Source organism: Penicillium coprophilum, assembly GCF_028826855.1.
Source record: "Penicillium coprophilum strain IBT 35676 chromosome Unknown utg000005l_segment0_segment0, whole genome shotgun sequence".
NCBI lineage: Eukaryota > Fungi > Ascomycota > Eurotiomycetes > Eurotiales > Aspergillaceae > Penicillium > Penicillium coprophilum.
The window spans coordinates 2,289,092-2,312,451 of NW_026622724.1; the positions used below are offsets into that span (position 1 = coordinate 2,289,092).

General features: G+C 32.7%; 5 protein-coding genes across 5 annotated transcripts; 1 reads left to right on the forward strand and 4 right to left on the reverse strand.

Annotated features, from left to right (window-relative positions):
• Positions 1-210: 210 nt before the first annotated feature.
• Positions 211-1,326, reverse strand: N7500_008439 (uncharacterized protein; the record flags this gene model as incomplete). The annotated part of the gene is made up of 9 exons (XM_056679583.1): positions 211-306; positions 334-505; positions 536-631; positions 716-750; positions 790-866; positions 922-967; positions 1,082-1,102; positions 1,166-1,186; positions 1,264-1,326. Coding segments are annotated over 9 exons (627 nt in total), but the record flags the coding sequence as incomplete, so codon positions are not given.
• Positions 1,327-4,793: 3,467 nt separating this feature from the next.
• Positions 4,794-5,710, reverse strand: N7500_008440 (uncharacterized protein; the record flags this gene model as incomplete). Its single annotated transcript, XM_056679584.1, has 2 exons — positions 4,794-4,833; positions 5,547-5,710. Coding segments are annotated over 2 exons (204 nt in total), but the record flags the coding sequence as incomplete, so codon positions are not given.
• Positions 5,711-7,002: 1,292 nt separating this feature from the next.
• Positions 7,003-7,885, reverse strand: N7500_008441 (uncharacterized protein; the record flags this gene model as incomplete). Its single annotated transcript, XM_056679585.1, has 4 exons — positions 7,003-7,077; positions 7,120-7,229; positions 7,531-7,603; positions 7,784-7,885. Coding segments are annotated over 4 exons (360 nt in total), but the record flags the coding sequence as incomplete, so codon positions are not given.
• A 10,339-nt stretch (positions 7,886-18,224) lies between these two features.
• N7500_008442 (uncharacterized protein) lies at positions 18,225-18,588 on the reverse strand (the record flags this gene model as incomplete). Its single annotated transcript, XM_056679586.1, has 2 exons — positions 18,225-18,377; positions 18,499-18,588. Coding segments are annotated over 2 exons (243 nt in total), but the record flags the coding sequence as incomplete, so codon positions are not given.
• Positions 18,589-19,240: 652 nt separating this feature from the next.
• N7500_008443 (uncharacterized protein) lies at positions 19,241-21,772 on the forward strand (the record flags this gene model as incomplete). The annotated part of the gene is made up of 13 exons (XM_056679587.1): positions 19,241-19,315; positions 19,345-19,560; positions 19,627-19,742; positions 19,801-19,839; positions 19,872-19,999; positions 20,144-20,214; positions 20,577-20,729; positions 20,874-20,954; positions 21,033-21,116; positions 21,225-21,311; positions 21,471-21,533; positions 21,594-21,641; positions 21,689-21,772. Coding segments are annotated over 13 exons (1,245 nt in total), but the record flags the coding sequence as incomplete, so codon positions are not given.
• Between the last annotated feature and the right edge of the window lie 1,588 nt (positions 21,773-23,360).

Below are 23,360 nucleotides of genomic sequence, written 5' to 3' on the forward strand. Positions count from 1 at the left end.
TAGTATTAGAAAATCTATACTCTCGAGACTTTTTAAATCAAATCAAGAAATCCCTTATCTTATACTAATACCTCTGGCTTTTCAATCTATATCAACCAAAAAAAAAAAAAAAAAAGAATAAAAAAACAATAAGTCTAACACAGCCACTAAAACTTAGATACGTAGCAGCCTATTAGGGTATCCAATTAATCCTAGGTAGTACGGCTAGGATTAACTGGTAGCTCGTGAGCCGTAGTCTTCTAGGCTGGCGATGTTTTGATAGGAGTTTATATCTATCCGCACACCGTAATAGCCTAGGGCTTTAGTCTACTTATTGTTAGAGGGGAATCCTACGAAGGTATTCTCAATAGAGACCGGAGTGTCGGTTATTATAGGCTCCAAAAATAAGTTAGCGTATCCGGGTGGTAATTCGTAGTTAAAATCGTTGATATCCTCTAATTTAAGAGGTATAGATAAGATTTCTAGAAGAGTGTCGACTAATATAGAAGTAGGATCTTTTGTTGTTCTAGCTAGGGTAGATTATTGTTTTTTATACTTAGGCGCTCCTATTACCGCTAAGACTACCTTAGTAGAGTGATCCTCTTTATTCCCCTTAGCGCTAGAGCTAGCTTTCTTAACGTAAATCACTGTACTTATATCTAAGAAGTGTGAGTTATCTACAAATCATACTAGGAGTACTCGGGATATACTAACTTTACCCCGCTTAAACTATTACTCTATCTTTCGAACCCGTAAAAGCTTATAGATAGTCTAGATATTTTTTGGGTCCTTTAGTTCGGTATTTATAACAATTTCCTTAAACTTATCGGTAGTAATACTATAGTTACTTAGCTCGCGGAGAATATAAAGAAATAGTTCGATATAGTCTAGTCCTATAAGATATTAGTATAGAGAAGAATCCCTATATAGATAGAAATATACTTTCTTTCCTTATATACTTAGGGTACTTATACTTAATACCTAAGGGCTACTACGTAGGCTTAGTCTTTTCTAGGTCACTTATAGCGGACCCTAGTAATAGCTTTCCACTATTATAAGGGTATTTAGCCTACTTCTACGGCTCGATAAACTTTATAACTACCTTAATAATCGAGGAGTAATTCTACTATAGGAAGTAGTTAAGTGTAGATCGATAGTAAATTATAACACTTTTTGTATCTCTAACTTTAAGAATGACCCTTTCCCCCTAGAGGTAAATAGGAAATTTTAGTAGGCCTCCCTATTAAACACAATTATATCTTATTCCTAGATAGACTAAGATACAGAGGTTCTAAGATTGCTGTCGCGGTCGATATATATTATGGCGTAGTGGATAGGAGGATCGGACTAGACTATAATATCAGCGAGAATCAATCAAATATATTAGTTATAGAAGATAGTTATATAATAGTAAAATCCAATCCTAAGGCGTCTTGGAGGGTAGAAGTAGCCCTCTTTATAGTATATATTATAGTATTTACTATTATAATAGTGTGTTAATTAAGATACTCGGCTATAGCCTATATAACTTATTATAGGGGTGGCTAATATCGAAAATACTTTATATCTAGAGAAAGATCTATAATTTAGTATAGAGGTAATAGAATATAGAATATATATATATACCTAGGGAGTTTCTATATATAGTGTAATATATATATATTTCCTGCTTTTATCTCTTTAAGGCGTCCTAGGAAAAGTATTCTCGAATCTAAAAAATAAGGTATAGTGGGTATCTTAGTATTAATTTAGTATAGGCGAAAAGTACCTAGCTTTCTAACCCTAGTTATATTGATATTTATTCCTATTAGAAACTTTAAAAAGAAGCACTTTTATTTACTTAAGTAAGGGAAGTCTCGTAGGATTGATTAGTTATAGCTATATTAATATAGATAAATAAGATCTATACAAAAATCGATTTATATATTTCTACCTTAGTCTTTCTAAATTCTATCTTACTTTATACGTTCTTAAGTGGTTTATATTTTATATTTAATTAGTCTAAAACGACTATACTTTCTAGTTAATAGGGGGAAACGATATAGGTTATTCTAGAACTTATAGGTTCTATATATCAAACTAATAGTTATATAGAGACCGAGAGATATCTTAGTCCTATAATATAATTAGTTCCTTAAAATAGAATAACTCAAAATTTGTAATACAGGACTTATATATAGGACACAACCACTCTAGCAATACCTTACTATATACTAAAGTCGAGTTCTAAAAATAGAGAAAACGATCAAAGCAAACTAGGTTAATAGGGCGTAGATCAGAAGCTCGGAAATTAAGTTATTATCTATACTTAAAGGTAGATAAATAGTCTATTACTTTAGATTCTAGACTATTAATATACTAGGTAGCTAAGGTACTCTTATAATAAAATCTATAGACTATTTTTGTAGCTAATATACTATATAACTATATCTCTTAAGTTCAGAAATTTCACTAAGAAGCTAAAAATCTAAAACTAGTCCCTATAGCTAGGCTTAAATTAGATCTATATTTTCAGCGTTTCCGGAAACCCCTTCTGGGTTACCTAACGCTTATTTATAAGGATCAATAGGTAGCGAATTCTTGGTTACCCCTTTAAGGATCTAAAGGTGACTTAGAGTAGAGAAGGGATCTAGAAGAATATTAGTATCACTTATTAAAGTTCGAGCCGATAGGTTAGGATTAGGCTAACTAGTGATATCTAGAGAAAATATACTAAGTATATATAAAGGAGTATATTAGTGATATATATATCGAGCGGGGAATACTACTATAAAATAGTGGTAGGTAATATCTAGAGGGCCTATAGCTTCTATATTTCTACCTTTAGCGCTATCCTCTTCTTGGTTTCCCCTAATAGATAAGGAATCGTCTTAAATAAAGATCTAGCTAGGAAGTAGTCTTTGTAGCGAGGAAGTTAGAATATAACCTATAATATTTTCTTAGTAAGCCGATAGTTAATTCGGATATAGAGAGGGTTTAGGTAACACAGTAGCGTTAATAGGTTCTTATACTAGCCGATTAACTTTTTAAAAGAAATACTATTTTCTTAGGATATATAATATCGTTATTCTTTATTGTGCGCTAGTTACTATATCCAAGGTCTTCCTATAGGATAATATAGATATTAATAGGGTATATCTATTATAAATAGCCTCTATATCTCTGGTATAGAACTATAAGGGTACCAAAGTCACCTAGTCAAAGTAAAAGCGGATACTTATAGGTATTTATATAAATAAGTGTGTATTTTGAAAGTCAATTAAATATAAAAATCTTAACTAATAAAATAGAAAAGTCTTAGATAAATATTGTGTTATTGAGTTATAATCAAGAAGTCATATAGTAATCTAAGGGTAAATATAAGTAACAATATATAATTAAAGATAAAGAACTAACTAACTATAGGAATTAAGTGTCCTTAAAATATCCTCTATAGCTACTTCCTAAGTCGACTCCCTAAGCTACCTACAGGGTAGGCTCAAGTGTTTCTCGTGAGTAGCTTCTCTATCACGTGGCTCTTATTTATCCCTCCGCTAAAAGGCGGTGTGCTCGACAATAGGCGGATTTTCTAGACAGCCCGCCTATACAATATATAGGGTTACTATCTATTAATCACTCTATAACCGCGGTGGGCTTAGGAGCTTCCCTTCTACCTCTTACCTAGTTAAGGGCATTCGAAATAGCTATCTCGGGGTTATCTCTAAACCCTATTAGATAGTTATTAATCTCCGCTATAGTTAACTAGCTAAGGGAAATAATATCTATAAATTGGCTAGAAAGCTATAATATACTATCCTCCTATATCGACCGATTATTTAATTTTCTTTCTACACTAATCGAAGGGATAGATAAAGATACCTTATTAAAAAAAGTATAAAAGAGCTACTTAGCGCTTATAGTGTCCACAAAGTTAAAGTGATATCTTTTGTCCGCCCGGCCTTCTCGAATCAAGGCCGGATCAAGCTTTTCTAGATAATTTGTAGTTATAATAAGAATATAGCCCTCCTATACTATAACGCTATTAATATAGTTTAGAAGGGCCGATAAAGAAATACCAGCGCTATCAAGCTTATTTTCTTAGCGCGAATTCTCTACTCTACTAGTATTACCAGGATCCTTTATCCGCCGATAGGAGTCTTGGCTAATTCTAGTATTATCTATATCCTTAAGGAGTATAATATAATATCTTAGAAGGCTTTAGAAGAGGCTGACTAAGCTATCTTTATTAAGCTTTTGGGAGTTTAAGCTAACTATATAGATATTAAGCTAAAGGCGCCCTATAATTGTAAAGTATATACTTAACTTTCTAGTTCCGGGAGGACTATAGAGAAGATAACCTTAGCGGTATAGTATACCACAACGCTTATAAAAGGCCCTTTCTTTAGGACTTAGGAAAGCTTCGATATTGTTTAGTATACTATTCTTGATTTCTAGAGGTAAGGCTAAAGTTGATAATAAATAAGGAGGCTTCGACTTAGTTAGAACCTAACTAACTATATCCCGTTTAATAAAACCGCGAAAGATTATGATTTTATTCCTATACCGCTAAATTAAGAATTACTATACTTCTTTTAGAAGTGTATTAAGCACTTCCTTACTCTATAAGAATAAGTAGATTGTGAAGCTTTCTATATTTATTAACTAACTATTTTACTTCTTATATAGATAATAGTAAAGCGTAATAAGATATCCCTAGTATAGGAATAAATAAAGCTTATTTTAGGAAGGAGTATAGCGGATTGGCTTAATATCTTGCTATTTTTTTAAAGAAAACCAGAAGTCCTCACTACTCTTTTCAAAGCGCTCTTACTCTTCTAAGGGATCTTTATCGGTGTCCTTATTATCTTCGTTTTACTAGGGTAAAGAAATAGTGTGCTTTAATTTAGTAATAGAACACTAGCTATAGCTTAATAAATTATTCCTTTCTATCTATTATATAAACTAGCTATATAGCTTATTATAGTATAGAATTTCTTTAGAGTAGGTAAAGTAAAGGAGTATATTTTGGACATTATTTAGAACTCGAGGAAGTATAAAGCTAAAGAATAGAGACAAAATAGCGAATAGAATAAGGGAGCCGGAGTATAAGAAAATATCGGTATATAAAGAAGAGGAAAAAAGTTGGGTTAAAGGAGAAAATCCTAGAAATAATAATTTAAAGGTAGTAGGTAGTACCTTAGAAATATTGCTATATATAATACCGAAATTTAGTGCGAGTATAGGTAGACAATAGAAGAGGGTATAGGTCTTTTATAATAGACTTAAAAGCTAATTCTACTTATAGTTAATTCTTACTTATTCGCGAGAGGCTATTTTAAGAGTGTATATAGTAGGTTAATATATTTTCTCTTATTAAATCAAATCTATCGCGATAATCTTACGCCGTAAACGTTTATATAACCTTATATTACTAACTTAGATATAATCCTTGTATATTATCGTATAAATTTGTAGCTTTAACTTTTATAGTATCCGAGTAAGAATTCCTCTAATATAGATTTATACCACGACTTAGAATCAAATATTTGTCTCTTTCAATCCCGTATTTCTACCTTATATAGCACCACTCCTCTTCCCCTAGAAGACCCTTTATAACCCTAATCTTGTAGTGAAGTTTTAGTAGGTAGAGCTCGGATAACGCTTTTCTATAAATCAAGGGATATCTATAAGTATAGCCTTTTAAGCTGTTATTGTATCTAATATAGAACTTTATAAAGACAAAGTCTAGGGTCTAGACTATATAGTTGTATCTCTCGAATTTAGTAACTTCGCTAAGGAGTTAGATATCTAAGACTAGTCTATATAGCTTAGCTATAATATAGATCTATATTATTAGCGTTTCTATCCCCTCTAGGTTACCTAGCCTTTACCTATAGGGTTATATAAGATTGTAATAGCTAGGTTCTAGGGAGATACACTTATTTAGCCTTATTATTAACTTTTTAGGATTCTAAAGGTGAATTAGAGTAGTAATAGTATTACCTATCGAAGATTTAGCCGATTAGGTAGTAGTAGGATAACTAGTATCTATAGAAAAACGCGCTTAGTATAATATCTATAAGATATATTTAGAGTAGTAGATACTACTATAAAATAGTGGCTAGTTAGGGTTTATAGCTTCTTCTATATTTCTACCTTCTACGCTCTACTCTTGAGTTTCCCTAATAGATAGGGAATTGTCTTAGATAAAGAGAAAAGAATCGATCTAGCTAGGAAGTAGTCTTTGTAGCGAGAAAGTTGGAATACAATCTATAAGGGTTACTTAGTAAGCTAATAGCTATTTCTGATAATATAGGTATAGAAAGGGTAGGGTAGTTAAGTAGCGTTAATAGGTTATTATACTAGCTAGCTAACCTTTTTAATTAAAATTTCACTTACTTTAGATATATAACGTCGTTAATTCTTCGTTTTTATATAAAGGAAGTTATTAGAGGAGAGCGAATATATTCAGATATTTACTATATTTAAATTAGATATATCCTTCGAGCCTAATAGTAGATAAGATTTAAAGCTTCCCGAATTTTGTTATTTAATTAAAGCCTTTAGGCACTAAATCTTATTAGAGCAAATCCCTTAGTCGTAGGCTCTTAAGTATATATAGGTAGTAAGGAGATAATTATACTACTAGTTCACAACTAAAAGTCTATCGATAGCCATAATAAACTTATCCCTTATTATCTCGCCACGATCTAGATAGTCTTTAAGTCCCTCAATTTAATCGACAATTTTGTTATAATTATCTAAGTCTTAGAGCTTATTAGCCGTAAAGCGTTTCACTTCCGGTCTAATTTCTAACTTATTAATATATTCTATCTACCACTAAGCACTCACGTATTACCGTAGCTATATACAAGGAAAACTAAATAAGTCGAAGAATCCACTAGATAGGAGTATATAAAACTATATAGCTCCTAAAGCCTCGGACTATTTAATAAGCTTAGAGAGTTCTATACCCTACTCTCTAGGTATTTTCGCCTCTTCCTTTACCAAAGCTTCTTAAAAAATATTAAGATAGTTAAAATACTATTTAGTGGCTTCGGGAGGGTTACTATCCTTAAAATCCCACTCTTCATTAACTAGTCGGTTATAAAGAAGCCACTAAGGAGCTAAACTAAATAGCTACGCTAGTCCTATATATACCCACTTAAGGTCTATAACCCTGATAATTATAAGATCTTTCTCACTTTTTATAATTATATTTACTAGGCCGAAATTATTGTATATAAGTTTAAAAGGCCTATTTTTATACGCTATATTTATATAGCGGGGTATTAATAATTCCACAATATTTAGTGAAGTATATTTAGAGATAGTATCTAGTTCGCTAGTGATTAAATTCGGTTAATATCGAAGTTATTACTAGTCTTAGTCAATAATATACTAAAAATACGCTAAGGTTATCGAGAAACCTATGGTTCGATCACCTTAAAAGACCTTTATTAGTAAATATAAAAGATTGATAGATTATAGATATACTAAAAGTGTTGACCCCCCTAGTCTATATAATCTCTTATATCTTCTATATTAAAGGGCGGGTAGGCGCAGAATAACTAGTCCTTAGCGTAGGTAAACTTCCGATTCGGTCGAAATTGATCTCGAAAATTTGTAATATAAAGTTCGCGATCTATCTATACAGAATCTCGAGATCACTATCTAGAATTTCTTTTTTGAGTAGCCTAGAATTACCTCTAGTGAATATATTATTTAGATAAACCCTATCGATAAAGTCTATTAAGATAAAAGGGCTAAGACCCAAAGGATTACTATTAGTAAGGCCCTAGGCTTTAATATCTAGAATAGGAACACTTATCCTTTCGCGGATAAGAGAAAGAGCCTCTACTTCTATAACTACCTTTTTATCGGCGTATTTAGGGTAAATACTCTTCACACGAGGGAAACGGAGTAACTATATAGTACTATCCTTAAAGAGAATCTTTTAACCGATATTATATAAGCTATTTAAGAAGCCACTATTCAGCTAGTAGGCAATTTATTCGGGGTAAAAGCTAGTTACCTATTCGCAAAGATACCCGTTTATTCGAAATTTATTGATCTTATCGACCTAAATATCTTCTTAGATCTGATTTAAGATATTAAGGCCTTAGTTATAGTCTATTTCTAAAGGAGCTTAACTTATAAGAGTATATAAAATAGGCTAGTGAAATAAATAAAAAGTGACACTAGGTTTAAAGACTATTTATCGTCGAGATATAGTGCTTATATAATATCTACGTAGACCGCCTTACTTTATTATACCTAAAATCAATAGTCTTACAAAAGATAGGACTATTACACAAGGATACTAAAAAATAAGAACTTAATTTTATTTATATACTATATACCCTTACTTAGCTATAGATTTGCTATACTTTACCCTATTTCTTAAAATTTATAGACAAAATATTGTTAAAAGTTTGTGCCCGCAGCCTATAGGAATTCTAGCTAAAATCTAAGCGATTTTAGTCTATATATAATAGAAATAGCCCTAATTTCCGCGTAAGTGAAATTAATCACTTAAATAAGTATAAGTAATCTTAAAGGGTCTTTACCACTAAAGCTAAAAGAACTAAGTTCTAAGTCACAAGGCTAATAGATATCTGTACTTATACTTCCTTCTAATATCACAATTTACACCCTCTAAGTGAAAACGATAGATAGCTCTTAGTCTTACTTACCCTATTCAAAATTGTTAATAAGTGAAATTTTCTTTTTTAGAACAATATAAGCTAACTAATAGTGCTTTTGTTTTGTGCCTTTCTAGTATCGCGTTCCTCTTTATCCCTAGCTAATTATACTACCTTTATTTCATAGTTTTATAGGCGCTTTTTTTAAGAGGAATAGCTAGTATCTACCACTTATCCTACCGCGGTAGATCCTAATAAAGCTATAGCGGTAGTAATAGCCTTATAGTTTTCTATATTATTGTCGGATATATCGTTAGGTTTTGGTTAGGCCTCGCTTTAGGCTAGTCTAGTTTGTGCGCGAAACCGATATATATAGGTAAGAAGATTGAGATAATAACTAAGTAATAGAACTTAAAGATAAATAGTTATATTGTAGTATTCTAAGTAGGATAGTCGCCCTACTTATATTCCTAATACTCTGCTTTTTAGCTCGAGGGATATCACTAGGATCAGCTTCCTTACACTATTATACAAACTATTTTTTCTATATTTTTATAAATACGCTAAGGTATATTTTAGAATAAGTTGACCGATAATAATAAAAAAAAGTAATATAATATATAAAAATTAGATAATAGGTAGATATAGCTATAATAAGGATCTTCCTATCATTTAAATATTTAAATAATAGGAAGATCCTTATTGTAGCTTTAGTGCTAATAGCCACACTTAAGTTTAGCTAGTTAATAAGTACCTACTTTATAAGTATAGAACTTACCTATAATCTTACAAAAGTATCGAGATTACTATAATTTATAAAAGAACCGTTTTTCTATCTCACTATTATTCCTATTATTCCTAGATATATATTTAGATAGATAGAGATATTAGTTTTATATTAGAACTAGTAGAGAATAAGTGGATCTCGAGCTATACAAAGTTCTAGGTATAAATACTAACTAATAAAATATAACTATACTCTTACGATTAGTTCTTACATTAGGCGATTAGATTCTCGTAGAGAGTGCGGTAGATTAGAATATCTATCCAATTAAATAATTTAGGGCTTAGACTAACTAATTTATAGCTAGGATAAACTTACCTATACCCTACTACGCTAAATTAACTATGCTCTCGGACAATCTATTAGTGCTTATTAGTTTAGCCCTTTAGCTTAGTCTAGAGCTATATAGAATCCTAGTGCTATATTTTTCTTTAGTTTTTAATCTTTCTATACTTCTATTCTTAAGTATAGCGGCCGCACAATAGCTAGATAAGGACCTCGAGAGATTACTCTATAAGCTTACCTATTCCCTTAGCGGGAACAAGGTTTAATTCTTCTCTACTAAATACGAGACTTATTTCTAGTATCTTTTAATCGATAAAAAGGAACTTTTTAGGCGGCTTTTAGGAAAACTTTTGAAAACTATATAAGGGGGATTTAAAGTATCTTAGCTATCTACCTACTCCTATATATTCTCCGAAGAGATAACTAGAAATAATAACACTAACGAATAACCTACTAATACCAACGCTATCTTAGCGCCTATATCTTATTCGGCCTCCTTAGAGAACACTAACAACGCGTGTATCGATTCTACTATAGTTATCGATATAGCTACTAATAATATACTTACGGCCACAAATTTTGTATATATATAGTTAATTATCCCTACCTTTATCTATTATTTACTAGTCTTATTATATCGATATACCTAGTTATTTCTTTACTATAAGTGAGCCACACTTTTCTCCGATCCGAGGAGGTATACTAGATATATTCTATAGATTATATTAGAAGGAAGGTTATTGTGATCTTCTCGAAATTTATTAACGTTTTAAACTATATAACTTACTTTTACTAGTCGTTAATCTTAGATACTATATAGGTGAAAAATAGGTATAGGGTACTTTAAATAACCTTCTAGCTATGATTAAAGCCTAATCTCCGCTACTTACTCTTACAACACTAGAAATCAAGAAATACCTAGATTACTATATTCGACTTAGATATATATATAATAAATAGGTCTAAATATTTAGCGACCCTAGCTACCTTATTACCTTACCTTTAATAGTTTCGGAGACTAAGTGAGTCAAAAACTTCTAAATATAAAGATTGTTCTAACACTTCTAAGATATATAGGAAGAGAATATTCTAAGTGTATACCCACTACTATTAATCGGCTTCGTAGACTTAGTATTAATAAGGATATAGAAGATTTAAGGCTTTCTAAACTAGTAGACTTTATCTCTAAGTAGTTATATATATAGTCAAAGCTTAGAACTACTATAAAAAGGAAAGTATCGAAATAAAAGAGAAGTAAAGTATAACTTTCTAACTCTAATAACCTAAGCTAATCTTCTATAGAGGTATCTAAGGTAAATATAGGAAACTATATATTATCTAAACACACTATTAGTAGATAATCTAAAATAGCGCTTTTAGGTACTATAGACACAATAGTACCTATAGCTTAAGATAGTATATTAAAATATTTGTTAACCTTTTATCTATTACTATTATTGATATACTTATATAATACTAAAGTATTTTGACCTAATTCTAACGCCTATAATTACTTATTTTATTCCCTACTAATAGAGGTATATATTAGTAACTTAACTACATAAAATTTATACTATATAATAGCTAACGATTAGGTAACTATAGATAGTTTAGGTATATCTTCCCTTAAGTAGTAGGAGATAGCCTATATTTTTACTAACCTCGGCTATAGTAATAGATCTTATTAACTCTCTAGAGATAGGAATCCCTCCTACTAATAGGAACTATTTATATTTAACGAGTAAGGTATTTCGAAAAAGACCTTACCTAGAGAGGTTAAGGCTCCTTTCTTTACCTTCCTTATAAAGTGTGAATCGAATACTAAGTTAATTAGAAGATACTAATCGAGTATTAAATACTTTCTAAGACAATCTATCCTTAGACAATAATCTTCTATAGCCTTACGAGGGTCTTACTTTATTGTCTTCGGACACTAGATCACAAAATATTCACAAAGAAGTATTAAACGAATTTTAATTAGAGGTATATAGAGACAAAATTTCTATATAACCTTTCGAGGATCTTGATACTAAAGTGTTAAATAGGTTTTTTAAATCTCTTAATAACAAAAATCTTGGCTATCTATCTAAGGATAATTTTTCTTAGCCCCTAGCTAAGGACACTAGATCACAAAATATTGATAAAGAGGTATTAAGTGTATATCTATTCGAGTTTACTTTCTCTTAACCTCCTTCTTAGGACACCGGATCACAAAATATTCACGAAGAAGTATTAAACGAATTTTAATTAGAGGTATATAGAGACAAAATTTCTATATAACCTTTCGAGGATCTTAATACTAAAGTATTAAATAGGTTTTTTGAATCTCTTAATAACAAAAATCTTGGCTATCTATCTAAGGATAATTTTTCTTAGCCCCTAGCTAAGGATACTAGATCACAAAATATTGATAAAGAGGTATTAAGTGTATATCCGTTCGAGTTCACTTTCTCTTAACCTCCTCCTTAGGATATAGGACCACACGATATTAATCATAAAGTGTTAAATACGTTTTAATTCGAGGTATATAGAGACGAAAATTCTGTATAACCTTTCGAGGATTTTAATACTAAAGTGTTAAATAGGTTTTTTGAGTCTCTTAACAATAGAAATCTTAGCTATCTATCTAAGGATTATTTTTCTTAGCCCCTAGCTAAGGACACTAGACCATAAAATATCGATAAAGAAGTATTAAATATATATCTATCCGAGCTCACTGTTTCTTAGCCTCCTTAGGATATAGGATCGTAAGATTTTGATTAGGTATTAAGTTCCTTCTAGTATACCTCGCCTATTAATAATAAACTTACACACTATTCTACTTAGTAAATTTCGGACGATAAGTTACGCTATATAAGTGATAGATCGAATAACTCCTATTTTGTGATACCTACTAACATAAGTTATATATAACTAACTAACTATTATTTCTTATAGTATATAGGATTTAATACCAATAAAATACGTAGTAACCTATAAAATATGATATATACTAATTAGAGGAAGACTAGTTAATAGTCTAATATTTCTTTTCTCCTAAATATAAGCCTACTACTAAAAGCGCTTTAAATAATATTATTAATTAGGAGTATTACTATAAAGGAGATTTTAGTTAAATAAATAGTGACTTCGAAAGCAAAAGTATTATCCTTATCTAGAGGTTAGATAGTTTAATTCACTTAGAATCTATAAGTAGCACAATAAGCTTAGTACCCTTAGGTACCTAAATCCAGGATTTCCGTAAAATATAATAATAGAGATTTATATCTAAGCTCTACCCTTTAATCTATATATTACCACTTATTTCTAGAGGAATTATTATTATAAAAGCTTCTCTAACACTTGATTCGCCTAGGAAAAAGATAAACCCGCTAGTTTTGTAATATAATCTATTCCTTATTACGTCGGTGTTTACCTAGAGATAGAAAAGGGATAATATTAGAGATTTATAAAATAATATTTTAGCGTAATCTAGAGCTTATACCTTAAATAGTTCTAAAATAGCAGTATTTATTAGAGCTTTATAGGTATCTATTAGAAAAAATTGTGCAAATTTTGACTATCTTAGCTTTAGTAAAGGTTCGGTAATCGGGTATACTTCCTCCTAGGCTTATTTCGCGCTAGACCTAATATCGGTAGATATCAATAAAATAAGTGATTGATCGGTTATAGATATTAGTGTTATCCGTGAGAAACGCTATCGAATAGTAGCCGAATATCGATATACTATTGTTAGACTTAGCTTTCCTTCCGAAAGAGAAGGTAGTAATAGTTAAAAGTCCGATATATTAATATTTTTCTTTTCTTCTTTCTTCTTAAAAGAATCAAGTTATTAAAATACAGTCAGCGAGGTAAGGCTACTCTAAAAACTTTAGAGGGGTCAAGAGGGGCTACGTAACTATATTAGATAGATTTAAAACCGGTTAGGCCGCCTTTCGGAAAAATATACCTAATATAAATTTTATTATTAGACCCGGTGATAATTACGTTTATTAGTGAGGTAGCTAGTTAACGTATTTATAAGCGAGTGGTCCACGCTAAAATATATAGTAAAAGCGATAAATTATAATATAATATTGTAGTAACGGTTATATATATAAACTTTTCCTTATATCTTAATACTTTTTAAATAATAAGTAGGTACTTTATAGAGTTTTAGGAAATTTAATAATATAGTGATTAAGATATATATATTTAATAGTGTATTTTTTAGTATTTTTTGAAACTATAGGAATATAAAGACTTGATTCTTCCGAAATTAATATATTACATTAAAATTCTTATTAATTACTATCGGTAATTAAAAAACTAAATAAATATATTAGTTATTTAGATAGGTAAGTTTATCGTTTTTACTATATAGTTTGGTAGGGACCACTTATATATAAAATACCGTTAATATATATATATTATACCTCATTTTCTAGGCTATAAATTATTAGGGAATCTTCCCACTATATAAAAGGGATCTAAACTCTATTATAGATAAGGCTCTAGTAGCCCTTCTTATATCTACTCCTCTAGTTTATATATATTATATTATATTCTATATATCACAATTAATAGAGTACCTTAAAATCAATTCTATTAATTTAATACTTAAAGAAGTATTCGAGAGGATTATAGTAATTGTATATAGAATAGTAGAGGCTTAAGATTAGTTAGGTATAGCTCTATAGCTTAGACTTATATCCTTAAGCTAGACTAGTAATATAGTGGATATATATTATCCTATAAATAGTTTGGATTCGATATATCTAGTGCTAGGTACCCTATAAATAGGATATCTCCTAAGAGCTTAGAGACTAAGAATATAGGTTTTATAAGAAGCACTATATACTATAGAAAACTATATTAATATATAAGGAGAAAGGAGAGAGCTATTTTGTGAAGAGGTAAACACTTAAGGCTATATACTCTAAGGTATATAGGTCGATTTAGCACTCGTAGTTTAGTCTTATACTCGATTTTGTATATAAAGGAACCTAGGTATATAGCCTAAGAAGTTAATTTAGAGAGGTATAGAGGTATATTTTATTCAATCTATCTCTTCTAACTACTAGTAACCTCTACCTAGGCACCTAGCTTCCCGAGATTACCTAATATAAACCACTTAACTAGTTAGTAAATAATAGGATAGGTAAGGTTAATATATAGTAGAAGATAAGGTCCCCTACTATAAGGTATAGAGACTATGATATACTAGGAGTAACTTATAGGTCACGTGATCTCTATCAGAGTTAAAAGGTTTTCTGCGTATAACTTACAAAATATATACCTATATAGTAAAGTCACCTAACGGTCTAGCTATATATAGTAGATCTTATAGTCCAATTCTTTTAGCTATAAAAGTTCCTCTTATATCTTTTGGTGCCTATTCCTCTTTAAGAGAATATCCTCTCGAAGTTTTATATTAGTTTATCGTAAGTGTTGAATATTATAGTTAAGCGCTTTTCGGGCTATAGAGGAATAAGGTATTAATAGTAGCTTATATAAGAGTAGAGGACTCCTCTATTTCGGTTCTTTTACGTTTACGTAATAGTATTATATTAGCCGAATTATCACTAAAGACTATACACTCGAAACTAGAGTAACTATAATCGCGCTAAGGGCCCCTTTAAGGTCGCGAGGTACCTAGCTCGGGGCTCGGTAATCTCTTATTATCGGCTATTATAATTATATTGGAATAACTAGCTATTATACTGCTAGTTACCACTAGGGGAGGAAAGCCGATATAACCTAATCGGATAGGAAGAAAAGGGAAAATCAGGGAACGCCGCTAGCTAGGGGGAAGGAGGCCCCTTATATTCCTAAGAACTAATAGTGATAGAGTTAACTCCGGAAGATAATTAGACTCTAGTGTGTTCGTAGTGTATAAGTAGCTATAATTAAGTGGATTTACTTAAACTAATAGAAATCCTTAAGTATACTTCTAGGCTCTTTAGCCCTTAAGATAACTTATACCTCGAGGCTATCCTATTTCGATAGCCTAATAGAGCTAGTCTAAGTGTAGCTAGACTACCGCCCACTCCTATATCTATTTTGCACCGCCGGCTTCCTAATTTATAGCGCTATAAGCTACCAAGGAGATTTTTTGAGACTTATATTAGCCTTACTATACTATACTAGGCTCCTAATAACTCCTATCCTCCGCCGACTTTTACTAGGGTCTCTAGTCTTTGTGTGAATTAACCTAGTAAAAGTGTGCTATATATAATTATAGAGAGTCTCCTAAGTCTAAGGTTATTAAGAGTAGCCTTACCCCGTAGACTATTCTTAGAGTAGTCCTACTATTAGTTATACTATAGCTCCCAATATTAGGATTACTAGCTTAGATACTCCTACTAATATAGTGTTCCCTCTTATATATCGATAGAATAATAGTGTCTATCCTACAAATACTAACTACTATTATCCTAAAATATAGGGCGACTCGGACTTAATAGAGTAAAAGTAATATAGGTAAATAAATATTATAGGGGTATATAGCTTCACTAAAATCAGTATAGCTATTACTATAGCGGTAATATAAGCTCGAAGAGTATAAATACAAGTATATATAGATCTTTAGTAAGATTAATATCCAATTTAGGTAAATTAGCGTATAGGATAGAGCTAGCGGACTAGACTTTGTTTAAGTGAAACTTAAATATCTATCTTGCGTTAAGTTACTACTCACTATTAGGGACCTTCTTCTATCCTTATTTTCTCCTAAGACTACTCGGAAATTTATAAGAGAGTGACAAAGAGAAGTCTTTATCGTAATAATTCGACTTCGAGTATTCTTACTAGATCAATATAGTAGCTTCTTAAGGTATTTCTATTAGAAGGGCCACTATAGTAAAGTAATTCTAAGCTAGGTAGCCTATTAGAGCGAGCTTTAGAGCGAGCCTCTATACAAAGATCCTAGGTAGCCCTTTAGAATAAACGACTAAATAAAAGCGACTATATAAATAAATAGACTAAGCCACTTTTCTATTAATACCTACTCAAAACTAACAATTAAATCAGAGACTATTATAATCAAGCAAGCCTTAACTATAAGTACCTCGTTAGATATCGGATTCTCTAGTTAACGTAGCTCAATTTATTCTCTTATAGAGCCTACTCCTAATAGGAGATTTAAGTACCTAGATAGGGAAGGTATACCTATTTATTTACTATAAGGTCTATTAGTAGGTGACTATATAATATCTAATCCCTAAAACTTAGAGTATATAGAAGCGTGTTCCGCAGAACAGATAGAGAATAAGAGAGGTAAGCCTATTCTTTCTATATTAGAAGAACTTATAGGTCTTATAAGTGATATAATCGAGATAATAACCTCGCTATAGTAACTATACTTACTAAGAAATTTAAATTAGGACTAAATTTCTCTATCTACTAACTAGGCCGGCCTAGGTAATCCGAACCTATTGATTCGACGTATATTCTAGAAAACAAACGACTCTAAACATTAGTAGTATATTAGTGCCTTTAGGGCGTTCTTTATCTAGATAGTCTTAGTTAACTATACTATAGAGAAAATTCGACCGCACCGGTACCTTTACCTTACGCCCACTATTCCCTTCTAATACCTAAATCGATAATATCGTTACGAATATCTAGAATATACCGATCTATTCGGAAGTGTCTCTTCGGAATTTTAACAAGATATAGTAGATAACTTTGTTATTAAGGCTTTATAAGACAATAAACCGCTTCGAGAATCTAGGGCTAAGTTACCTTTTATAACTGTATAAACCTATCGGAAACTTTACTAGAGATTAGCTTAGAGTAAATAAATATTTAGGATACGCGGATACCCTAATAGGATGATTTGTTACCGCTATCTATAACTATTAACTTGTTTCTTTTCGATTAATTATTATTCCGGTCTCTTAAGGTTAAATATATACTTTTCAAACTTCCTAAAAGATTATCGATAATAGCCTTAAATTTCCGACCTAGAATAGTCGTAAAGCTATAGTAAGGCTAAATAAGAGAAAATGCCCTAAGCGGCGACCCCGAAGAAGGGCTATATAGTAGATAACGATAAAGACGAATTTATTCTAATTAAATAATAAGACTTTTGTGATAGTTTCCCTAGTTAATACTCAATTCCTTCCCTTCCTATTCTACGCTCCTAAACACTAAGTAGTACCGAAAAGCTAGTAATTATTCTAGGTCTAAGGCTTTAGCTATTCTTTTAGTGTCTATTTGTTATATCTATAGCCTAGCTAGCCTTTCCGCTTATCCTATATATCCTTGTAGCGCCTAACTAGTAGTTCGAATAGATATTCTATTTTATCTAACTATTTTACTTCCCGCACCCTCTACTTAGTTAACTCCAAATAACTTGGGTTAGGACAAAAATCGGTATCTATCTAGCTACCTAGATATAGTACCTAGCGGCCTGATATTGTCCGCGTAGGAAACACGAAGTTATATTTAACGCGGTATACCACGCTATAGCTATATAATAACTCGACGTAGGAGCGAAGCTTCTATTTTAGTTCGAGTAACTTATCGAGACCAAACTTTTTAGCTTCTAGAGAGTGCAAAAATAGGTTCTAGTAGAGCTTTAGGGTGCTAAGTATAATAATACCAGAGCTAGGATCCGCTTTAACAATCCGCGGAGTATAATCGATAAGGGCAGGGATCCTAGAGATAGTAGTTATAATAGAAAGTTCGCGCTTATAGGAAGTAAGATTATCTAGGGGATACTAGAGGTAGAGTTAAAGGTAAGGATATATAACTAGTAGATTAGGGTAAGGGCGAATAGACTATATAAATTAGTAGATACTTAGGATTTCCCTTTCTAGCCTATACTACTGTTTAGCTAACCTTAGACTTATAAATAGGGGCCTTTATAATAGCTCCCGTTAATATAGCACGACGCCCTATGGCTAATTTATAGCGGTGGCGATCCCGCTTCTATCGCTGTGATAAGTTTTCCTTTTATTTAGATAGGTATAACTACTATAGGATCTATAATAGAGGGCTTAGTATTGTTAATTTGTTAATAAAATAAGAGACGGACAATATAGAGTTAGTGGATATCGGATATTAATAGTAGATTTGTTGTAAAAGGAGAATATATATAGTGTTTTTGTTTATATACTGGTTACTAGGTTTAGATTAGGTGATATTAGGTGACCTATCACTCTTTGATATGAGATTCTATAAGGATCGCATGGTTTCTATTGGATAGTACTAGCTATAGGAGTTAGTTAGGTATACTAAGTAATTATATAAACCGTACCTCGCTTGCTTTTCTAGTATAAATCTATTATATAGGGCCACTAAGCCCTGTCTTCGGTGGCCGAAGTGCTAGGCTCCGGCTTGGCAGACTGCTTTGTCTCTGCCTCAGGTACCAAGCGGTATGTAAACCCTACAAACCGCTTGGGATCACAGATATAGTCAGTGGACATATGTTTTTAACACACCTATAGCCCCACATAGCTCACCGCTAGTGTAGGGATATACCGCCTACCTAAAACGTGTATATGAAAACCACGCTAAAATAGTACGTGAAGCTACTTTTCAAAAAGGAGATCTAATTACCTATATTTATCTCTCTCTTTAGTATCTCTCCTCTCTACCCTCTATACTATTCCACCTATGGCGCGTTCAAAAGAGCTTACGCCTACTATATATAAGCGTATATATGAGCTATATACTATAGGATAGGGGTATAGACGTATTCATAACCGCTATCCTTATATTCCAATCTCTACAATCCAGTACACTGTGAAAAAGGAGAGCGAGCGCCGAGTAGGCATATCAAAACCGCGATCTAGAAGGCCAAAAAAGCTTACTAAAGCTAATAAAGACCAGATCTTGAACGCTATCCATAGAAACCCAAAGATTATAGCCGAAGACCTCCTTACTAAGGTTAATCATAAGGTCAAATACCGCTCTATATAACGTCTTTTAAATACAGAGAACCTCCATAAATAGCGATATAGCTAGCGGCCCTTTTTAAAGGAAGAACACGCGGTTAAACGCCTTCGCTGGGCCCTACACTATCGGCACTTTACACCTAAAGATTGGGCCTATGTTTTTTGGTCTAATAAGTGTACTATTAAGTGTGGGATTAGTATACGTCGAGAGTGGACCTTTATCCGTCTAAAAGACTAACCAAAGGAGGGACAATATTAAGGATTACCACACCGAGGAAAGCAAGTGAAGTAGATATTTTGGGCTATATTTTCTAGCGCTACACGGTATATAGGGCTTATACCACTCTTTGGGAATCCTAAGGCTAAGCGTACTAGTATCACTAGCCTAGTGATTAAGGAGTTATACCGCCGGGTTCTACCTATCTTACTTGCAAATCTAGATAGTATTTTTTAGTATAATAATACTCCGATATATACTACGTATATTGTACGGGATATATTAGCTAAGATAGAGATTAAAGTTATAGAATAGCCTCCTCACTCACCTGATTTGAATCCAATTGAAAACCTCTAGGCGTTATTAAAAGCTAAGATATACAAGCTTCGGCCTAATCTCCTATATATACAGAACAATAACACAACAAAGGAGATACTAGTGGTAACAGCGTAGTAGGCATAGGATGAATTAGAGCTAAGGTACCTAGAGCATCTCTCTAAGATAATGCCGCACTGGGTGGAGGCTATCATTGAGAGCTAGGGGTGGTATACACCATACTAGATTTTATAGTATGAATTTATAGAGGTTTTAGACCGGCAGTATATTATATAATCAGGGGGGTGTGGGGCCTAACGTGTTAAAAACTTATGTCCAGTCACTGTACACTTTGTTGCTAGTAACAACATCACACAGGCTAGATAATATAGCGCTAAAAGAACAAGGGTAGTATTGGGCAGTGTTAGGCGCGTGGGTGCCTAATCATACTAAAGTATAAATAAAATAAGGAGTTTTAATCTATCTAGTCCGCTTTCCTACTATTATTTTATAAGAAATCCACTATATTCTTAATAATCGACAATTTCCTCGAGCCGTGGTATAGGCTAGATACCGACAAACTTTACCACACACTTATAACCACAATATCCTCCTCTAGTATTAATAGCCGGTACGATAAGGTTAGCCAAAGCGAATTGTGGTAAGTATTTCAATCGTCTAATATTTTGAGTCCTAGGATACGCGCCTTTTTAGATAAATAGTTTATAACTCGGTAGTAGGCCTAGCTACTAGACCTCGCTTATATTATCTACAATAAGAGATAGCTAGAAAGTTTCTACTATAATACGTTAATTACCTATATAAATATTACTTTACAAAACGTAATCTTATCGGAAGATCCCTACGTAACTATTGTAGTGTACCTAGGTTCTTTCGATAGTTTTTGTGATAATAGTATAGAGACCACTATCTTACCGGACTAGGTTATTGTAGAAGGTACCTATACACTATATAATATCAATATTCTAACACTTAACGAGCTTGTTAGTAAAGGTAAGATTATTACGGTTAGCGATATAAAACTAGTCCGCTAGTAGGAAGAGAAAATTAAGTATACTAAAGCCGTTATTAACGGTATATATTTATACCACTATATATACCTCGCCTAGGTATAGCACTATACCTATATACTTAGTACTTATTTCGGATTTATCCTTACTAATAAAGAGCTTATACTTACACAATTCCTACGCGAAGAAGAGGTAACACCGCGCCTCCCCTATTAATATAGGCTTAGGTTATCGATACTACCCTAGTAACTATTACTAGAGCTCCCGCTAGACTTCAAGAGTTCTAATCGCCTAGATAGAGTCGAATATAATAAAAGGCCGTTGTATATACTATAGCTAAGGTATAAATAGAGACACAAAAGCGATAATAGCCCGACTCTACTGTGCTCTTATCCACCGATAACCGATCATTCGGTATATTAATAAGGTGATAAGTTACCTCCTTTATCTCCTCTATCTCTTTTATTATCTTAGGTATATAATATACTATCGGGTTCTCCTACACTAGCTCTAGAAGTAAGGGTAGGTCTAGAAGGTATAGCTCGAAGCTTATTCGAGGAGTATCTTAGCCCGACTCTGTATCGGACTACTTAGCTTCCGCTACGCTCGCCCCACTAGATAACCTTAACGGAGTAGGACCTACTCTTAAGTAACGTGATATATAAACCGTTATTACGTGATTTTGATATTAGGAGGGCTCTAGTTCGGAGCTTTAGGATTCCTAACCTAGGTAATAAGGAAAGTATAGATAGGAAGGAAGGGGATAAGTATAGGGGGAGGATATATCCTACTAAGGCCTTATTTACGCTATTAATACACGCGTACTTAGTAGGGTCGTAAGGGAGGAGGATAGATAAGGGAGAACTAGGGTTTTGAATATAATTAGATATTAGAGTCCCCTCTCTTAATTCTACGCTACTTAGTGATTCTAGCCACTTAATCCCTTACCCTCCGACGTTAATAATCTATCTCTTAACCATACTATTACCAATATACCTTACTATAAATTAAGTCCTTTTAAAGGTATCAAGGAACAATATTAGGTTCGGCGCTTAGAGGGTCTATACCGGAGTACTGGCCTAATAGGTTTATCGAGTTATAATTTAGTTAATAAGTCATAGGTTACTTATATCCGAAGGTAAATATAAGTAACAATATAAAAAAATCTAATACTTATTGTTTCTCCTAGTTTTAGGCAATATTAAGTATATAGATTGGTAGTGACGGCGCTCGAATATATAAGTACCTAGTTAGTGTTTTATTATATAGGGTATTTTATCTTACCGGAGCTAGTTAAGAGTCAAGAAGAGGAGAAATTGTATATATATAACGTATACGTTTCGAGAAGTAGCTTGTTATGATCAAAACAATATATATATAAGAAAAAATCAGTACGGGAGGGGAAGGACACGTTAGCGGTTTAGGGGCGTATAGGATATTTAGGTATAGAATAGTGGTGTTCAGGGCATTTAGGTAAACGGGCTGAATGGGCTGAAGAGTAGAGCGGCAAGAGGGGGTTTCCTAACGAATCAAAAAGAAATGGGTGAACACCGATATACAACAGTGAGGATTCGCTGGTGGTCACCCACCCAACTACTAACTCACCGGCGTGTGGCTTGAGTACGGCTGAGCGGACGGGAAGCCCTGTTTTCCACACCCTATGGTCGTATGTGTCATGTAGATATTAGCTTGGAAACATGTTGTATCCTTTCAAGGCATTTGAGTGAGAAAATAATCAGCGTATAAACAGACCCTCGACATGGTTGGCGCGGATTAATTTCTTTGCAAACAGTTCAAACACTGCAAACCTATAAAATCTCAAGCAAACAATGCCAAGATACCAACTACTTAAGTCTTCAACATCATCTTCTATCAAAAGCCCCTTCCTGTGAATGAGTCGCCGTAAAAATTGGAAATACACGAATCTATGGGAGATAAATGCATATTTATGGCGCCTCATTTAACGCCCAGCTTTCCCAATTCCGGCTTGAACTATTGTAGATTCTTCAGAAGATCCACCCAGTGGCCTCCACCGGAACAGGTTCACTCGCAAGCCAAAGCCAATAACTCGTAGTGATGTGATATGTCTAGAGGTCAAGATATTTTTAATAGTGGCACCTCAGCCTCAAGTATCACCTATGATATTCTAAGACTTAGGGTTGCTAGTCGAGTGGGGAGCAAGTGCGAGGAATAGGGGGGTTGTCAGGTTGTCAGGTTGTCAGGTTGTCAGGTGGGTTTTTC